The sequence below is a fragment of the Capra hircus genome, chromosome 25, assembly GCF_001704415.2.
Source record: "Capra hircus breed San Clemente chromosome 25, ASM170441v1, whole genome shotgun sequence".
In the NCBI taxonomy this organism is placed as follows: domain Eukaryota; kingdom Metazoa; phylum Chordata; class Mammalia; order Artiodactyla; family Bovidae; genus Capra; species Capra hircus.
The window spans coordinates 24965766-24985815 of record NC_030832.1 but is presented as its reverse complement, the minus strand read 5'-3'; the positions used below and the strand labels follow the sequence as shown (position 1 = coordinate 24985815).

At 49.6% G+C, this 20050-nt stretch overlaps 1 protein-coding gene across 1 annotated transcript in view; it reads left to right on the top strand.

The window, feature by feature from the left end:
* Positions 1 to 20050, top strand: part of GTF3C1 (general transcription factor IIIC subunit 1) — a 79038-nt gene that overhangs the window by 15060 nt on the left and 43928 nt on the right. The window contains exons 6-7 of the mRNA XM_018040599.1: positions 3722 to 3845; positions 18416 to 18568. Of these exons, the coding sequence (XP_017896088.1) occupies positions 3722 to 3845; positions 18416 to 18568 (277 nt within the window). The remainder of the gene's footprint in view (positions 1 to 3721; positions 3846 to 18415; positions 18569 to 20050) is intronic.

Here is a 20050-nt window from a genome sequence, read left to right as displayed (position 1 = left end):
CTCTCTATGAGCACTGTTGTTGAGGAGGAGGAAGTATTTCTCAGTATCTGAGCATCTGTCAAAAGTGGGAAATAAAAGGTAAACTGACAAGACCTCCTCCTGAGAGACCCTAGTCAAGAATAAGGAGACTCCTGCACGTTCAGTGAAGAAATACCTGCCCACTGTATTCTTTCTATTGTCTGTCCAGCCCCTATGGACACTGGAGATTGATACCCTCTGCCCTGCGGAGCCACTCGAGGGTGGAGAGGAGGGGTGGGCCCAGTCTCAGGTCAGGACTGGGGAAGAGCTAAGTGACAGAATTTGGACATTGTTTATTCATTCATTTATTCATTCTCTCAACAAATACTCTAATTTTTTTAAATTTGTTTATTTTTGGCTGTGCTGAGTCTTTGTGCTTCCTTTTCTCCAGTTATGGCAAGCAGGGGCTCCTCTCTAGTTGCTTCTCTTGTTTCAGCCAGCAGGCTCTAGCGGGTGGGCTCCGTCATTATGGCCCAGGGGTTAGTCGCGCCACAGCACATGGGATCTTCGCAGATCAGGGATCAAACCTGCATTGGCAGGCAGATTCTTTACCACTGACGGACGCACCAGGGAAACCCTCAACAAATACTTCAGCGAGTGTCCACTTGGAGTCAGAACTATATTCCGCAGCACAGTCACAAAAATTAACGGGGGTGACAGTCTCAGGCTGTCGCGGAGCCGTCTAATTGGAGAGGCTGACGACACACTCAGGCCGGACTGTTCCTTGGAAGGATGCGTCTGAGCTCTGTGAAAGGAGAGCTGGGAGAAGCTTTGTAGAGTGAGTTCCAGCTGCGCTGGGCTTCGTAGATGAGATGAGCCCCGAGGAGACATGGGGAGACCGGCTGGAGCAAAGGCGTGGGGCAGTGGGAGGCGCTGGGGGTTTCCGAGGTTGGCAGTGACCCAGGGGCAGCCAGGCAGCAGGGTGCTCCTCAGGAGTAGTAAGAGAGGCGGCGGGAAAGGAAAGTTGGGGTCAGAAAAGGAAGGGCTCAAGTGCCAGGCGGAGGAGTTGGGTTTCAGCCTTAATCCTGAGGAATTGCTGGTGGCAGTTTCTAAGTAGAGATGACGCAGAAGTACGGGTGCGCTCAGTCGTGTCTGACTCTGGGATTCCATGGACAGGAGCCAACCAGGCCCTTCTGTCCATGGGATTTTCCAAGCAAGAATACTAGAATGGGTTGCCATTTCCTACTCCAGGGAATCTTCCTGACCCAGGGATCGAACCCAGGTCTCCTGCATTGCAGGTGGATTTTTCACCCCCTGAGCCACCAAGACGTCCAGAAGAAGAATGATTAGGAGATAAGCTGGTGGGCAGAGAGGGGAGGGTGGAGGCTGAGTGTGGAGGTGGATGTTGTGGCCTCAGGGTAGGGGGGTGACTTGGTGAGAGACTGAAGCCAGAGTGTGAGTGTTGGGGGAGGGGGACAAAGGAGAAGGAATCTGTTGTCTGGCTTGAATGACAGCCCCTCCCTAGGGTGGACCAGAGCTTGAGGGTGGGCTCCTGCTGGCAGGGACGCTGTGTGCTGACCACCCACCATGAGGACGGCCCTGCACATGTGAACGCTCAACCCATGTTTGTTGAATGAGTATGACTGAAGTAGACAGTTCAGAGAGGAGTGAGTTTGCTCAAGGACGAGGCATATAACAGTTGTTGTTATTATTTTTTTTTGCCTCACTGTGGGGCTTGTGGGATCTTAGTTCTCTGACCTGGGATCAAACCCTCACCCCCTGCCTACATTGGAACAGGGAGTCTTAGCCACTGGATCACGGGAGAAGTCTCATGACAAATTTGATTGTAGGATTTATAGAGTATGGAGATCTTTGGGACTTTGACTTGGTAATAATGTCTAGTCAGTAGCTGGAAATAGGGGTCAGAGAAGGCTGAGCAGGATTTAGTAAATGATTAGCCTCCAGATGAGGTGGATGCTTTGAGTGTGGATGCTGTCTTTCGGGGGGAGTGGGAGGGAGGCTAACCTCTCTCCTTAGCTGAGCAGATTGTGCAAGTCCTCCATGGCAGCCCCCTGTAAGGGAAGGACCCCACCACCCTCCATCCTGCGGGCAGGTCATGGGAGTCCTCCTTGGCAGCTCCCCTGTAGGGTGGTCCAGGGCTCAGGGCCGTATGTAGAGGGCTGGGGTTTGATGGATGGGTGTCTGCAAGGCCTTTCCACGGCGCTGGGGGCACAGCCAGATTTACGATAGGTGTCACTGACGTGCCAGGGGGCTGAATGTGCTGTCTGTGAGTCGTCTGTATTTCTTTGATGACCATCTGTTCTGCTGCCGAGCAGCCAGGCTCATCCGAGAGGTGATCTTGGGTATGCGGCCACAGCAGCCCTGGCCCATGCGCTCGCTCTCTCCCCGCAGAGTGTAAAAGGGAACCTGGGAGACGCCGCAGACCACTCTCAGCAGTACCTCCTTTGGTTCAGGTGATCGCCTGCCTCGCTGATCTAGAGGTGGCAAAATCAAATGGCCAGTAGTAGCCTGAAGGGTGGTATGAATTACTTGAGGGAGTTCCCTGGTGGCCTGGAGGTTAGGAGTCAGCGCTTTCACTGCTGTGGCCCATGTTACGTTCCTGGCCAGGGGAACCTGAATTCCTGGAAGCCTTGCGGTGCAGCCAAAAACAACAAAAAATTTTTCTTGACATCAGTATGGATTCAAGAAATCTTTCACTTTCCTCTTAGCTATCGTGAGAGAAAAGCAGCACAAAAAGGGTGATAAACAGGAACTGACCTTCAGCCTCACCGCGTGAGGGGTCTGATGGCTGGGGAAGGCTGGGGCGTCCGGGCCAGGCGTGCGTGTCCTGAAGGAGTAGCTGGTCCTCATCTCCCGCTGGCTACTGTTGTGATGAACCACAGGCTAGGACTTGTTGCCACATCCTGTTTTCTGAAAGAAGCCAGAATCTGTTGTGTGTGTGTGTGTGTTTTTTGTTTTTTTTTTTTTTCCTTTTTTTTTTTAACATGACATCTCTCACTTTTCAATGTTGGCAAGTGAATTACTTTCTTCAAAAAAAGAAAAAAACGCATGTAGATGGAAACATATGGCCTGCACTGGTGGCAGCTGTTTGGTAACCCTGACAGCTTTAGAAATAGATATGGTTATTTTGGTTTTTCCACTGGACCACAAGGGAAGTCCCTAAAGGTTTTTTCTTCTTTTTAACCTAAAAGTTTTTTAATTTTTTTTTTTTCCTCTTCCACTGCCTGTGGGAGTTGTGTGTATGTCTGCATATATCTGTTCATAATTTAATAGTAGGGACTTCCCTGGTGGTCCAGGGGTTAAGACTCCACGCTTCCACTGCAGGGGCCAAGGATTTGATCCCAGGTCAGGGAACTAAGATCCTGCTACATGGCATGGCCTCCCACCCCCAGAAATTAATAATACACTTACTTGGTTAAAAAACCAAAACACTTATGAAAAAGTATACGGTGGAAGTCGTAAAGTGCTGCCTCCAACTGCCTCGTTCTCACCCCTTTCAGGATATTTTGAGGCAAATCTCTTTCCCCCTTTCATCATCAAAAAGTAGCACGGTCTCTATGCTGCCCCAGACTCATTTTGTTCCCGGGACAAGGTGGCTGGGCAGTGTTTCCTCATTAGTGCCCCCAGTGTTTCTTCATTCAAGATCATCAGTTAACTTGGGTCCCCGCTTGTTCATTTACATGACCCTCTGGTAGTTTCACATAGCTTGCTTGTATCTAACCACTGCATTTAAATGTTGCAGGGACTGTGCGAGAGGACGTTCAAGCGCCTGTACCAGTACATGCTGAACGCGGGGCTGGCCAAAGTGGTGCCCCTTCCCTTAAAAGAGATCCACCCTGAACGCGGACCTTGCAAGACCAAGAAAGGTAAAGGTGGTCTGAGCTGTTCACTGGGCTGCTCGGCCGGCTTTCACTTCTCGCCTCTAAGCACCAGCCTGTCTTCTTACCACATTCTGCCCTGCAGTGGGATGACATCACGTTATTTATTCAACCCTTTCATTCCTCAGTACCTGTCTTAGGGCCTTCTATATATAAAGCACTCAGGAAATGTTTGCTGAATGACACCTGTGCTCATTCTCAGCAAACATGTCTATATGGATGTCCCTCCAACATCTCCCATTCCTGGTGTCCAGAAACCAAATTCCTATTTTTCTTCTTATCTAAACCCTCTTATTCATTCTTCAGCCAGTATTTTTAAAGTACCTAATCTGTATTGCATGGTTGCATTTTCTAGCCCTGCAAGGTAGGTGTTATTATCGCAGTTTTAAAGGAAAGAAAATTAAGAGATGATGAGTAACATACATGAGGTTAAGCAATCAGAAAGTGGCACAGGTGAGATTTGAACCTTATAAGAAAGTTAAACTAAGGACAATGGACAATGAAACTTTAAAAACCTTTAGTCCTTTGATTTTTCTCTGCTCTTGATTTTCATCCCATGCACCCTCTGGATTAATGAAAGTCATTTAAAAAGCTGAGGGTCATAACTCTCAGTCAAAGTTGACAGAAGGAATAGATGTGTTTATCTGTACTCTTCTCAGCGCCTCCCTAGCGATCACAGGAACCTAAAAGGAATAAACCCAGGTACAAAGAGAATAGGATAGGACTTGACAGCAAGGAGATTGTCAGCTTTTTTGTGCTCAGAGGCAGATGGATAAATGATAACTGGCCAAGCAGACTAGAAAGCTGAATGCCTGTGGAGGACAGTAGCCAAGAATGGAAACCTCAAACCTGAAATAAACCAGGGCCCTCTGAAAGCCCCAGTTTGGATGAGGCTAAGTCTGTCTGAAGAGCCATTGCACCCCGCCCAGGTCCCCTCCCCTACTTGGTATAGCAGGTAGCAAGCCAGTTCCCACAAAGACAGAGGTCTGGACTTTGTGGCTTAGCAGTCTTTCCTCTTTAGCACCTACAGTGAATCCTCATTCCTTGGACGTACCTCCAGAGAGGATGCACTGGGGACTTCCTGGGGGTCCAGTGCTTAAGCATCCACCTGCCAAGCCAGGTGATACATTGGGAAGATCCCACATGCTGAGGAGCAACTAAGCCCGTGCGCCACTACTGTTAAGCCCCCAAACCCGAGTGCCTGCACGCCTCCACAAGAGAAGTCGCCGCAGTGAGAAGCCTGTGCACCACAACAAAGAGGAACTCCTGCTTGCCACAACTAGAGAAAGCCCACAGGAAGCACTGAAGACCCGCTGCAGCCATAAGTAAATAAGTTTTTTAAAAGAGAGAAGATGCACTGGAGGCTTTCGAGACTCTCAGACATGAGATGCAGCCGGAGACAGAGTAGAGAGCTGATAACAGGCGATGTGTAATCCACACACTGGGAGGTAGGAGTTCTCACTGCATTCCCCCGTGGCTCTCGAGAACACTGGCAGCTAAGCTTACACAGTCCCCGAGGCCAGCAGCTGGAGGATTCTTTTCTGTAGAAACTGACCAGTCCAAGAGAAGAAGTTTTCTAGATCCTGAAATTTAGGGGTTTCCTAGTACAGTAGCCAGCTCGTGCCTGCTCACCCTTCGTGGAAGTTCACACACTGGCATTCTCTCCCCTTTCCTCCTCCCCAGCCTGCAAAACACAGGTCTTTTTATATATTTTAATGCAGCATTTTGATGTTTCACCAAGCAGCTGAGAACTCTTAACATGAATGTAAGAGACACAAATTAACCTAGGAAATAGAAGCAAAGTGAGGAGCAGAGGAAGACAAAAGGGGAAGAGAAGATACTGCATCCAAGAAACCAAGCGAGAGGCTATAAATAAAGGAGGGACATGCAGAAAATAAAAAAGAGTTCTTAGAAATAAATCTGACTACTGCAATACGGGAGACCTGGGTTCGATCCCTGGGTCAGGAAGGTTCCCCTGGAGGAGGGCGTGGCAACCGACTCCAGTATTCTTGCCTGGAAAATCCCCATGAAGAAAGGAGCATGATGGGCTACAGTCAGTGGGGTTGCAAAGAGTTGGACACGACTGAGTGACTAAGCACAGCACATTGCAATGAAAGATTTAGTGGAAGGAAAGACAGTGAGAGAAAGTTGAGAAAATCTCCCCAGGAAACTCAAAAGGGATAGAAATAGGAGAGTTCAGTTGAAAATACGAAGCTGAGCCTAAAAGATCCAGCCTCCACACAGTCGGGGCTTGAGTTGGGGGCGGAGGAAGGGGGTGTGTTCAGGAGAGTAGAAGGGAGGGGATGACAGCCAGCAAATGACAGACATGGAGTTTTCCCCAGATCTGAAGGAGTCAAGTTCTAGATCAAAAGACCCAGCAGACGTCTAGCCTGGTGAACATGAAGAAACCCACACCAAGATCTGACAGACTGAGACTTCAGAAGTCTGGCCGAAGAGCCTCCAGAGAGGAGATATCCACCTTCCCCTGTAGTAACAGAAGCTGGAGACCTTGGTGCAGCATCATCAACTTTCTGAAGGGGATGGACTTTCACTTTGGACATCTTTATTCACCTTTACCATCAACGAGGTGTGAGAACATTTTCATACAAGCGGATTGGAAACAACTCATCTCTCATCTTCCAAGTTCCCTTTTAGGAAGCTACTGGAGGATCTATGCCATCAAATGATAGACCAAACCAGGAGACAGGAAAGCATGGGGTCCAGAAAGAGCGGGGACAAGGGGAGCCCTGGGGAGATGATGAAGGGAAATCATTGTGGCAGACTCTAGGAGGGCAGGAGTCCATACAAAGCGTTAGGTGCCTAGTGCCTGCGGACGTGTGTAGGGAAAGCTGTGTGCTGGCAGTGATTCTGAGTGAGGATTAGTGATCTGTACAGAGAAAACCAAGCAAATGGGATAAAAAGATGCAAACACCAGTTAAAACTAAAAGGTGTGTAGTTTTAAAAACTTAGAGCATAGCAAGCCACCTAAGGAGACTGCTAACAGCTCTGGAGAATGTGTGCTGAGTGGGGACAGACCAGAGCTCTGCCTGCAGGAGGGAGGGGGTGTGCCTTTTGAGTGACTGAACTGCCAGTCTCAGGGAGCTGTGTCTCTGCCTTTACTTCCTCTTTCAGTTACTGGAATCACTGCCCACCCTGTCTGACTTCCTTGTGTCTGAAAGTCTTGTGAAGGAAATGGTAACACACAGATACGACCACACTACAGGTGTATAAAAACCAGGAGCCCCTGGAGATAGGGAAGCCCCCCTTGAGCAGACTTCATCTTTTAAGTGTCTTCAGTGCTGAGTAGATGTATGACTGGTTGAATGACTGGAATTCCTCAAGGGAAGGAGTAGGGGAGCGTCAGCCTTTGGTGGACAGGAAAGCAGGAAGATCCACTGGCTCCTGAGCAGGCAAGAAAAGGCTCCAGGAACTGAGAGGTGTGCTAGGGATTTCCACCCAGCATTTGACTTGGAAATAGGATTATCTGAATGCTGAAAATAGTGTGACCTGTGGCTCTAATAAGCTTTTTTATTTCCTGACCTATTGAAAGAAAGTCACTTTGGTAGCTCACATGGGCAAGAATCTGCCTGCAGTGCGGGAGACCTGGGTTCAATCCCTAGGTTGGGAAGATCCCCTGGAGTGGGCATGGCAACCCACTGTAGTATTCTTACCTGGAGAACTCCATGGACAGAGGAACCTGGTGGGCTACAGACCATGGGGTCACAAAGAGTCAGACACAGCTGAGTGACTAACACACACGTTCAAAGAAAGGCATTAAATATAAGCAGATGAATCTAGGGAAAAAATAGCTTTAAATATATATGTGAATACATACATATATATACATTTATTTATTTATTTATTTTGCTGGATTTCTCCAAGGTTTGAGGTCCCTGTGTTACAGGAAAGAGAATGGGATGTGACAGGATGGTTATATCCCAGATCACATCCAAGTCCCTGGGACAGTCGCCAATATGAGTTCTTGGATTCACCATGGGAAAGGATTCAAGAGTGAGCCATAATAAAGTGGGAAAAAGTCTATTCAGGGAGGAATCACCCCATAGACAGAGTGTGGGCCCTGTTGGAAGGCAAGAGAAGCACCAGGGTATGGGTTGGTCAGGTTTTATAGGGGTGAGTAGTTACATAGGCTAATGAATGGGAGGAGTGTTCCTGCTATTTGGGGGATGAAGTGGGGCTTTCCAGGATTTGCGCCACAGTCCCCCTTTTGACCTTTGTGGTCATGGCTCCTCTGGGTATGTCGTTTAGCGTGCTGATATGTTATACTGAGGCAGAAGGTCTAGTGGAAGACGACCTTGCACCTAGTTGACTCTAATCATTTTATGTCATGTCTATGGGCTATGTCATTCTCTTAGAAGTTGCACTTGCCCCCTTCATGGTCTCACCTAGAAATTCAACTTGCCCCTTGAAACTAACAGATACCTGAATGGACTTTGATGTAAGACAGTCTGGGTTGGAATTCTTGTCCTGTCACTTCCTACTGGAATTTCCTTTGAGTTTTGACCGCTCTCTGTCTCAGTTTCCTCATCAGGATTATCTGGAATAATACTACAGCTTCTTTCTGGAGTGTTGTGGGACTTACAGGAGACAGTGTACCCAGAGCAAGGCCTTTAGGCCACCTCTGGCAGTGTATTTTGTTGGCCTCATGGAGTTTGTTTTAACTGTAGTTGTTGGCATTTAAAAATCAGAAATTTGACCTACAAAGTCAGACTTCTAAAAAATAAAACCAGGCAACATTGAACTGCATTTCTTTAGTAGCAGTTAGCGAGGCAGAGAGGTGCCACCCCCTGTCGAGAGGACTCACCTTCCCCATTTAGCAAGCGCACCCTGTTTGCTGCTGTGTAACCCACAGCGGCTTCACTCTGGTATGTCATCTGCCTGAAGCTTCAAGGTGTGCTCACGTCACAAGATGAGGGACCCTCATTTCCCGAGGCCCAATGCCAGGAAGAAGGGTGAGCACAACTCACAGCGCCGGCTGGGTACTAAGGATGGCAATGGTAAGGTTAAGAGGGCAAACACCTAAGCTGAGGAGATGACAGCATTTTTAGATTGTCATGCACACACACAGTGAGCCCATTCTGACCGTTCAGGAGGCTCATCTCATGCCCATATGTGATGCCGGTACCTGGGCTCTCTGTACACTGATGCTGAACAGAAATATGGGGAAACAGAGTTATGGAGGAGAAGGAAAGAGTGGCTTTATTTCTTTGTCAGGCAAAGAACACAGTAGTGGCTTCTCAAGAACTAGACCCCCTTCCCTGGGGAACAGGGAGAGGTCTTGTGTGCAGGGCTTGTGGTCGGGGGTTGGTGATATGGATCAAGGCAGTGAAGGGCTTGCCTCCTGCTGATGGACTGATGGTGAGGTAAGTGGCACAGTGGTAAAGAATCCGCCTGCCAGTGCAGGAGGCACAAGAGCTGCAGGTTCAGTCACTGGGGCAGGAAGATCCCCTGGAGAAGGAAATGGCAAACCACTCCTTTATTCCTGCCTGGAAACTTCCACGGGCAGAGGAGCCTGGCGGGTGACAGTCCATGAGGTTGCAGAGTCGGGCATGGCTGAGCACCCAAGCAGGAGTCTTCATCAGCACCCTTCAGGTCCAACAGGTCTGGGTCTCCATGCTTGTGGGCAGCATGCCATCCTGTTAAGCACTCCCACCTGGAGGGGGTTTGGAGACATTGTTGTGTGTATCTGTTGATGAGGAAACAGAACCTCGCCCCAAGGCTGCTCTTAACTCTGTTTCTCCCTAGTCTTTGTTCATCCCCTGCTTGGATAAATAAGCCCATCGGAACTCAAGGAATGTCTTGGAGGCTGAATGAAGGATGTTTCCTGTAATCAGAGAAATGGGGGACACAGAAAGGCTTTGTGTCCAGGAGCCCCGCAGGGCCCTGCTTGGTATCTTGTTACTACCTCTCAGCCGTGCGAGTTCATGGACAGACTTCCCTCCCTTCTCCGGTTGTTTTTCTGTGTGACTTTTTTCCCAGCTAAGCCATGAGCTCCTTGAGGGTGGTGGCTCCACCCCTCACATAATTTCTGTCCTTAATGCCTGTGCTGTGCTTGGTCTCTCAGTCGTGTCTTGACTCTTTGCCCGCCAGGCTCCTCCGTCCTTGGGGATTCTCCAGGCAAGAATATTGGAGTGGGTTGCCATGCCCTCCTCCAGGGAATCTTCTCAACGCTGGGATTGAACCCAGGTCTCCCACATTGCAGGCAGATTCTTTACTGTCTGGGCACCAGAGAAGCCAGCACCGGTGCATTGTCTGCTGGGAACAGGGTAGAAAGAGAAAGTGTTAGTCCTGTAGTTCTGGCTGACTCTTTGCAACCCCATGGACCCTAACCTGCCAGACTCCTCTGTCCATAAAATTCTCCAGACAAGAATGCTGGAGTGGGTAGTCGTTTTCCTCCCCAGGGGATCTTCCTGACTTAGGGATCGAACTCAGGTCTCCTGCATTGCAGGCGGATTCTTTACCATCTGAGCCACCAGGGAAGCAGAGCAGGTACTAACTAAATGTTTAGGGAATTTAATTTCACTTAGGTGTCCCTTCAGTGACTTTCCTAATGCAAGAGATAAGGGATAACTGCACAGTTTTTGTCTTTTCCTGGCTTGAAGTATGTCCTCCCAGTTTGCAAAATTAACATAAAACCTTTCCTCCCAGCTGTTACGGAGTAAGCAAGACTTAAATAATAAATAAAGATGATGTATTGCTTCATGTAAATTTACAGGTGTGCCTGGTTATATACGAGTTGTTTCTAAAAGCCCATAAACAAAGAGTTCGGATTTCGGCATATTTCAAATGCATTACAGAAAGCCTCTGTGACCTGTTTTGCAAAAGCAAAAAATCCTCAGTAATGGAAACATTCACCCTGAACTGATCTGTTTTGGATTATTCTCTCCAAGTGTTTAGCAGTCATTCTGTGTTTATTAAATTGTGCTGAGAACAGAAGGGAGGAGAAATAGAAGTTAACTTTGTAATCCTTGGAAAAGGATCACAGTCGGAAGCAGTTAACAGAAGTTGGGTTCCCTGGGGCTGAATGACTGAGGCAGGCATTTAGCAGGTTTCCAGGTTCAGTGGCAAGGTGAGTCCAACTGTGAAGAAATGTTCTAGCATCTTTACCTCCCTGTGTATGATGTGGGCTCTTCCCTAAGCTGTCGCCCAACAACTAAGTTCAGCATGATTGCAGAACAAGATCAATATACAAAAATCAGCTCTATTTCTATACCCTTGTTATGAACAGTCCGAAAGCAATTCTGTTTGCATTAGCATCAAAAAGAATAAGACAGGAATAATTAAACAAAACAAATGCAAAACATATACTTGACAAGTATAAAAGATGGTTGACAGAAATCTAAGATGTAAGTAAATGGGAAAATAGCCCCTATTCCTGTGTCAGAAGACTTAACTTTGTTAAGATGCCCCTATTTCCCAAACTGATCTTCAGATTCCACACAATTCCTGTCTGAATCCCAGCTGACATCTTTGTAGAGACTGATGTGTGCCTGCATGCTCAGTTGCTCAGTTGTGTCCACCTCTTTGCAACCCTATGGACTGTAGCCCGCCAGGCTCCTCTGTCCATGGGATTCTCCAGGCAAGAATACTGGAGTGGCTTGCCATGCCCTCCTCCAGGGGATCTTTGGGACCCAGGGGTCAAACCTGCATCTCCTGCATAGGCAGGCGGGTTCTTTACCACCCTCCCCACCTGGGAAGTGTCACCTAGAAACTGGGAAGCTGATTCTAAAATTCATATGGAATTGAAGGGTACCCAGAAAGCTAAAACAATCCTGGAAAAGAAGAATCCAGTAGGAGGTCTCACACATTCTAATTTCAAAACTTACCACAGAGCAGCAGTAATCCAGGCAGTATGGTACTTATTGACACAAAGATGGACCTAGAGATCTATGGGATAGAACTGAGAGTGAGAAATAAACCCACGTGGGGAAATCCATGGCCGTCCAGTGGTTAATACTCTTGCTTCCACTGCAGGGAGCACAGGTTCGATCCCTGATGGGGCCTCTAAGATCACGCGTGTCATGCCGTGCAGCCAGAAAAATGAACCCACACTTCTGTGGTCAGCTGACTTTCAGCCAGCGTGCCAAGGCCATTCAGAGGAAGAAGCCACTCACCAAAGGCCATTACTCTGATTCCTTTTAGGGGAGAATCCAGAATAGGGAATCTAGAAGTAGACAATGAGTGCCAAAGGCTGCAGTGGGGGCGCAGAGGGGTGATAGCTAAAGGACGAGATGAAAATGTTCTAGAACTGACTCGTGACGGGTGCATATACCTGCGACATACACTAAAAAAGTTGACTTGAACCTAATTGCTGGACATAAATAGAGACACAGAGAACAGACCTTTGGACACAGCTGGGGCAGGAGAAGGTGGGACAAACTGAGAGAGTAGCATTGAAATGTATACATAACCATATGTAAAATTGGAGGAAATGGCAACCCACTCCAGTGTTCTTGCCTAGAGAATCTTGTGGACAGAGGAGCCTGGTGGGCTGCTGTCCATAGGGTCACACAGAGTCGGACATGACTGAAGCAACTTAGCATGCATGCATGCCTATGTAAAATAGATAGCTGGTGGGAAGTTGCTGTGTAACACAGGGAGCTCAACCTGGTGCTCTGTGACAACCCAGAGGGGTGGGGTGGGGTGGGAGGTGGGAGGAAGGTTCAGGAGGGAGGGCACATGTATACCAGGGACTGATTCATGTTGATGTACAGCAGAAACCAGCAGGACATTATAAAGCAATCATTTTTAAATAAATTTTTAAAAGCGTGCCCCCCCACAAAAAACCATTGACTTGCATAGTTTGAACGGGTGTATTGTGTGGCATATGAATTATGTCTCAAGAAAGCTGTTAAAATTACAATGAAAATAAAAGCCGAATCCAGCAAACACTTGACAAGGTATAGCAAACTAAATTATGGTCATTAAAATGGCAAAAGAGGACATTTTAAAAGTTACAGTAGGATTAAAGTATACAAGCCAAGAAAAAAGAGAAATGAGCCATACCAAGAAGGATTAAAATGCAATAAAATAAATGTAAAGGTTTTAAAGAGCTTTGAAACCAGAAAACTGGAATTAAAAAGAATGGAGATCAGAAACAGAGAGGATAGAGGATGAGCATAAACAGGAAAAGAATAGAAGATTGTCAGGAAAATTTAAAGCCTAGACAATGAATTGTACTAGAGGGAAAAACAGTTTAGTTAAAAATAGTGATTTCTTTAAGTTAAAAGTGACAAGATTGATTAAAGGGCACTAGCTAAACTATGAAGAGTAATTACCATCATTAATAATTAAGACAAAAGAAACAGACTTTCTAATATGGCAAAAAAAAAACTATTAAAGACGGGACTTAAAAGAGTAGAGAAAGGAGCAGAATCCTGTGACTTAAATTCTGGGCCTTGGGTGACTTCACCCATTTGTGGAGGCAGTTCTCCCGAGGGGTCGCCCGCGGGGGGATCCAGTCCTTTCTCCATCTCCCCTGTGCCCCCAGGAGGGAATAGGGGCTCAAACCTGCTGGCCTCTCCACTGACCCCCATGAGCAGAAAGATGGGCCTGCCTGGGCCGTGCAGTGGAAGGAGCAGGCTGGGGGCAGGTGGGGGGCTGGGGCAGGATTCTGGAGAATCAGACAGGGGCAGACAACAGTAGACTTGCCAAGGAGGTCATTGTGGTCCTTCCAGAACTTTCTGTGGTATAGCCCAGTGATGGCTTTGAGGTTTGGGGGATGAGAATGGAAGCCTCCCCGTGCTTGGGAGAGCCCCAAGGCAAGTGCTGGGGCTTGTGAGCACGGGGGCTGGCCAGCGGGGAGCAGCCTGGCCACGGAGGGGCACAAGCGGGCTGAGAAGTGACTGGCTTCGCCACGCGGTGAGGTTTCATTCTTGAACATTGCCGTTTCGGAGCCCTCAGAAAAGGCCCGATGTGGCCTTCCCGCTCAGCACCGTGGTTTTTACCCAGGCCTTTCCGTCTGTCAGTCATGTTCAAAGAGCTTTGGGGACCTAAGCCATCCATCCAGAGGTCGAGGAGGTGGTCCTCGCACCAGGCACTGAGTGACGCCTGAACCTCTGGACCGAGGCCGTTTCCGCAGGTTCCCAAGCCGGGCTGAGCGCCCTGTGTGCTGTCAGGACCCCAGGGCGACCCAGAGAGACTTCGGCTCTGACGACTTGTCTTAGGACGTGACAAAGGGGAGGAAAGGGCTGGGGGAGAGCCTGCACTTGGTCAGCCATTTTGTGGTCGGGGGTGGGGTGGGGTGGGGTGGGGTGGAGACCCATGGAGAGAATTGCGGCCCGGAGCCAAGTGTCAGTTCTTCAGCTCTGATCCTTGTAGCGCCCCATCTTGTCAGTGCTGCTCATTCTCCTCATTTCACTGACAAGAGACTGAAGCACAGATTGCGGGCCTGGGGTCATGGAGCTGGGGTGTGCTGGGGCGGGGTGGGCGGGGCCACGGCAAGTGTGGCTCTTGAGCCCTTAGCCATCAGGCCCCTCTGCCCGCCTCCCCCTCCCTGAGAGGAAGTGGAAGGGGGCGAGGGAGGGGCCGAGCAGGTGAAGCCCCCAGGGCAGGAGACTGCCCTCAGGCCTTCTTCCCTCCAGGCCGCCCTCCACATCCCGGGTAACCTGGATGCCTGTGGTGTGAAAAAGTGAAAGTGTTAGGTGCTCACTCTCATCTGCCTCTTTGCCATCCCGTGGATTGTAGCCCACCAGGCTCCTCTGTGCATGGAATTCTCCAGGCAAGAATGCTAGAGAGGGTAGCCGTGCCCTCCTCCAGGGGATCTTCCCGCAGAATGAAACATAAATCTCTGCTTGGTTTAGCAACCTTTGGAATCTCGTCATTCTCACCCTCATTCCCGCCTCCCCCCCCGCCCCCCCGCCTCAGCCCCTTCCCAGACAGTCCTCTCCCACCTCCACGCCTTTGCTGGTGCCCCTCCTCCTGCCTGGAAAGCCTGCCCTGTTCTGCAAAGATCATTCTTCTGTGTCCTTTACTATCCCACCCACGTACGTGCCCCCTCCTCTCTCTCTCCCGCTGTGTAGCCCTGGCCTGCGTCTTTTCTCATCTGCTGACTCTGTGTGTTCTGGAAGCAGAGCCCTGAGCACTTCATAGCCAGTTCCTCTGTAGTCATCTGGCCAGATAGCGTGCCCTGAGCACTTACGCGTGTTCTCCCCCTTAGTCCTCACCCCTGGGTAGTGTAGACACGCTGTAGAATTATCCCGTCTTGTAGACGAGGAATCTGAGGCTCAGAGAGGTTCACTGCTGGTCCGCAGCACAGCCAGAGTACATACCCAGGCCTGCAAGAAGCCGTGACACCCTGTGCTGGGCTCCTTGGCCTCTGTGCCTCTCAGACATGCCCTCTGCAGGGGCAGGACCCCTGTCTCATCCCTCTCTCTGTGTTGTGGGCCCATCACAGAATAAATGCTGTGAAATCAAACTGAAAGGCCCCAAGCAGCCTCCTAACATTTTCCACCCGAGTGACACGGTCTAACACTTGCACCCCCGAGCTGTGCTTTTCAGAGGTTGTGATGAGTATTGATAAGACAGTTGCAAGCACTACTCACTGACCACTCTGTGAGGAAGATACTGTCCTTGTCCCCATTTCATAGCTGAGCAGCCTGAGGCCCAGGGCTCTGTGCTAGTCCAGCCTGTAAGTGCCAGAGGCAGGTTCTGACCCGACACACTGACTCCAGAGTGCGTGCAGCCCTGGGTTGTGGGCTGCACCTCTTCTCTGTCCTTCTGGGTGCTGCCCCCAATTCTGTCCTTCCATCTCTGGTCAGGCTTCTCTGCTGGTCTTCCCTGGTGGCTCAGATGGTAAAGAATCTGCCTGTAATTCAGGAGGCCTGAGTTCGATCCCTGGGTTGGGAAGATTCCCCTGGAGAAGGGAATGGCAACCCACTCCAGTATTCTTGCCTGGAGAATTCTATGGGGTCACTGAGAGTCAGACACAAGTGAGCAACTAATACTTTCCCTCTGCAGGTACCCAGGGCACGCCCCTCTCCTCAGGATGTCCCATGGGCTTGCTGTGATTTCAGTTTCCCAGGCTATCTGAATGACTCCCTATCACTGACCAGCCCAGCTCCATTCAGGGAAGGGTGTTGGTGGGGTGACGGGGTAGCACTCTGAATTTACATAACATCCGCCCGATGTTGCTTTGTCTGTCCTGGAAGTCTGTTCTGGGCTCCTCTGTTGGCTTTTATTCCTTACCGAGTTGGTCACAGTTGAGGATACCGCTCTGCTAGGGGCCAGATGAGAATGTGAGACACATAGCTACTGGTTCCACGCCACAGCCACTCTGGGTTTTCCTTTCCAAGGAACAGTGCTTTCTGATAGAAATGTGAAATTTGCACCCCACCAGGTGGCCAGGTGTGTAAGGAAGACCACTTGCTGGGTCCAAGGCTCCTTAGATCCTTCAAGCCCTCTGAGCTTCAGTTTCCTTTTTTCCTTCAGATGGTGACAATAACTTGCAGAAGCCAGGAGATGATTAAGTAAAATAGTCTCTGAAAGGACCTAGCGCAGTGCCCAGCTCATCCAGGGTGCTCAGTAAAGATTCTGTCCTTCCCTTCCTCCTTTCTGGGTCTTCAGAATGTGTAAATTAAGGCTGTTTTCCTGCTAAGTTGATGCCCATCCTGAGTCGTTGACAGGCGTGTGTACAAGTGCTGACTTTCGTACACACCACAAAAGTATTTGTGTGTCTGAAATGCCTAGAACTTTGTGTATTTGAAAGCGTGTGCAGTGAGCTAGCCGATTCTCTTTCTCTTGCCTTTTGTTCCTGGAAAGAATGCCCTGCACCCAGGGGTCAGGGGTTATCATCAACAGGCTCGTGCCTCCAGGGTGGTTGCAGGAAATCTCCGTGGCAGCTCACATGGAATGAGAGGCCACGTTCATCCACATAGTCTCACTCTGGTCCCTGAGGCTTTGCCATTAGCTGACTTGTGCTCTAGAACAGTCTCACTAGAAAATGGCAAGCAGAAGTTGAAGGGATTTTAATAATCAAAATCAAGATTCTCTGAGTCGTGGAAAAACTCTAGAACCTCGGGAAATGGGTTAATTTATGTAACACTCAGCACACAGTGCCTGGCCCATGTCAAGAGCTGGGCATTAGTGTTACGTGATGGCTCCATGCCAGCTCCATGCCAGGTCGACATCGTGCCAGCGTACAGACATTATCTCAGGTCAAGCTAACGCCAGTGTGTGAGGCAGAGAGCATGGTCACCTCATTTTACTAAGTGGGGAGCAGACAGCTACAGGAGGTCACCTGCCCAGAGTTGCAGAGCTGAGGCTGAAACCACGTGTGCCCGACCCAGGACTGCGTTCACCCCCACCCTCCCTCTGAGCATCATTTACTCCTGGCTGTCCGCAGAGGAGGCAGCTGTGCTGGCGGGAGAGGCTCTGGCGGCGGATGCCCGTGAGCCCAGTTACCGCCTCGGCGTGAGGAACAGAAGGCTGACGGCAGAGAGCGTTGTCTTTCGGTGCCTCAGAGTCTACAAGAGTACCTGCAGCGATCCTCTTCTTCCACTTCCACTTACTTGGAGGGCTGTTCTGTGTATCTTTCCTTGGCTAATTAAGCCCTTAAGGAAGTTATAAAAGTGTGGAAGAAATAACGCTGGGCTCTTGCCTGAGAACACGTCCGTCTGCCTGCCCTAGGCGCTGCATCGAGCCCCCTCTCACGTGGGCGGCTCTGGCCCCCGGTCACACGGGTATCTTTGAATTAGGGGCCGTGTGTGGTCAAAGGTTTAGGGCCTGGGCTCTGAGGCTGAAGCGCCCAATAAGTCCCAGTTCCTCACCCCCTGAGGGTGGGGATTTGGGCCGGTCCCTTAGCTCCTCGCGTTCTCAAGTGTGAAATGGGAATGGTCGCCCATCTCCTAAGGCCATGCTGAGGACTAGCCACAGGAGGGCTTAGACCAGCCTCAGGGACTGGCAGGTGTCTGAGGAGTGGCTTGTCCTTTAGTGTCTCAGTCGTGCCCGACTCCTTGTGACCTCCTGGACTGTAGCCCGCCAGGCTCCCCTGTCCATGGGATTTCCCAGGCAAGAATACTGGAGTGGGTTCCCATTTCCTTCTGCAGGGGATCTTCCTGATCCAGGGATCAAACCCGTGTCTCCTGCATTGGCGGGGAGATTCTTTACTGCCCAGCCACCAGGGAAGCTGTGGTGGTGTGGGTATTGACTTAAAAGGGAGAAGCTGTGTTTCATCCTTGCAGTGATACTGAGCATGCATGCCTGCTTCGTTCCGGACAGTATTCCAGAGTGGGGTGGTAGGTGGTGGTGTGGACCGATGGGAACACAGGCACATTTCCTGTGGTCATTGGAGCTTGTCTGAAGCAGAGCTGCTGTTTATTTAATAGGCCATAACATGGCATCTCATTATTCCTTTCATTTGCGTTTCTTTGTTTTCTAGTTATATATATATTTTTTAAAAGCAACTTTGTGGAGTCAGTTTTCAGGGCTCGTGTTCCCAGGTGTGCGGTTTTCCATGTTCGGAACTTGGTGCCACATGCGGCCTTTCCTCTGCCGAAGCCACGCCGGTGTGTCACTGTGGAACCGCGTGTCTGTGTCCCCAGGGACCGACATCATGGTGCGCTGCCTCAGACTGCTGAAGGAGTTCAAGCGGAAGGTGGATGATGATGACGACGACGAGGACGTCATCTCCAAGGGCGTGCCTCCGGTGGACATCGTGTTCGAGCGGGACATGCTCACGCAGACCTACGAGCTCAGTAGGTCCCATTCTCACACCTGCTCTGGGTCCTGAGCTCTGGGGCAAGACGTGTTTCGGTCTCACGTCAAATGAGGGCCCTGCCGTGGAGAATGTCTTCCATCAGGGAGCAAAGTTTCCCTCGACTTTGCGGTCAGATTTGAGTCTGAACCCTTGCTCCGCCCCTTGTCTGCCGGCTGTAGACTTTAGCAAGGTCTCTGAGCCTCAGTTCCTTCATCTGTAAAATGGAGCCATTATCCCCGCCAGCACATAGGACGACTGAACGAGTAGGATTAAAACATCTGGTTTACATAGGGACCATGGAAACGATTACCTATTACCATTGTTATTCAAAGATTTGAGAGTCACCTTCCAGCTTTTAAAATTGGCCTGGGATCATTCATTGCAGGCTGGGGATTTTAGTGATGAAGGTGGGGAACAACCATGTCTCCACCCCTCCCCTCCTTCCCCTGACTTTCCTAACATCTGTCTAAGGCAGCTGTGACCCAGTGCTGTAGATGCTGTGGCCGCAGGTCCCTGTAGGGGAGCATGTCTAGAGTTGGAGGTGAGGGGCTGCAGGAGGTCTGGTTCCATCAGCAGATACGAAGCCACCAGGCGAATCAGCACAGCCTATAGGGAGGGCTTCTTTAACATCGCTCAGACACAATCTGGGGATAAAACTGTCCTAACCCTTTCATCCCTGGTTGTAGCAAGTTGTTAGTTCAACATAGGAGCACATGCTGATCACTTCTTTGCATTCTGCTATTTAAATTTTTATGCGTGGACAATAAATGTAGCAAAACTGCCTTCATTCAGATTGGCGTTGCCTAGCGGCCTCGTGTGTGACCCATCAGGAAATGAAAGGGAAATTCTTTCTGAACAGTGCAGAATTTTCCCCCCACATCTGCCCTATATTTGCTGTATTTTACTGGAGGGACTCCTGCCCACCCCCACCCCCACCTCACAGGCACCTCCCAATCTCTGAGTATATTTGAAACAGCTCTTTAGAGGCAGATCCAGTAATAGCCCAGCATGTAGCAGGGCAGGGGCTGACATACCAGACAGCAAATAATTGCGCAGTTGTCCACTGATCATTTATTACAGGGCCAAATAGGGTTATTTTCTTCCCCAGCCCCTGCTGTCCGGCAGCTGTGGTAATACAATAATCTGTGTCCATGGTGCCTCTGAGTCTACCGAGAAAGATAGGAAAATGAAAAGTTCTTCATTAAAATTACTTCCAGGCTTTTTTTAAAAAGGCTCAGTTTAATCTAGCTGAGAAAGTTCATTCATGTGAAAGCACTCACTTCCCGTTGCAAGAGAAAAACAGCGTCCCTGGAACTCAGTGGATCAGGCCTCGGTCACTTGACATTTACAGCTTTGACATGGAGGAGTCAGATAGGGAGCGCTTAGAAATGAGCCATGAGTCGGAATGTTCCGAGTCTTGGGAGCAGAGGGAGAGGGGAGGCAGGGTGTCTTATTCTGTTTGTCGGTTTCCCTGTGTTGA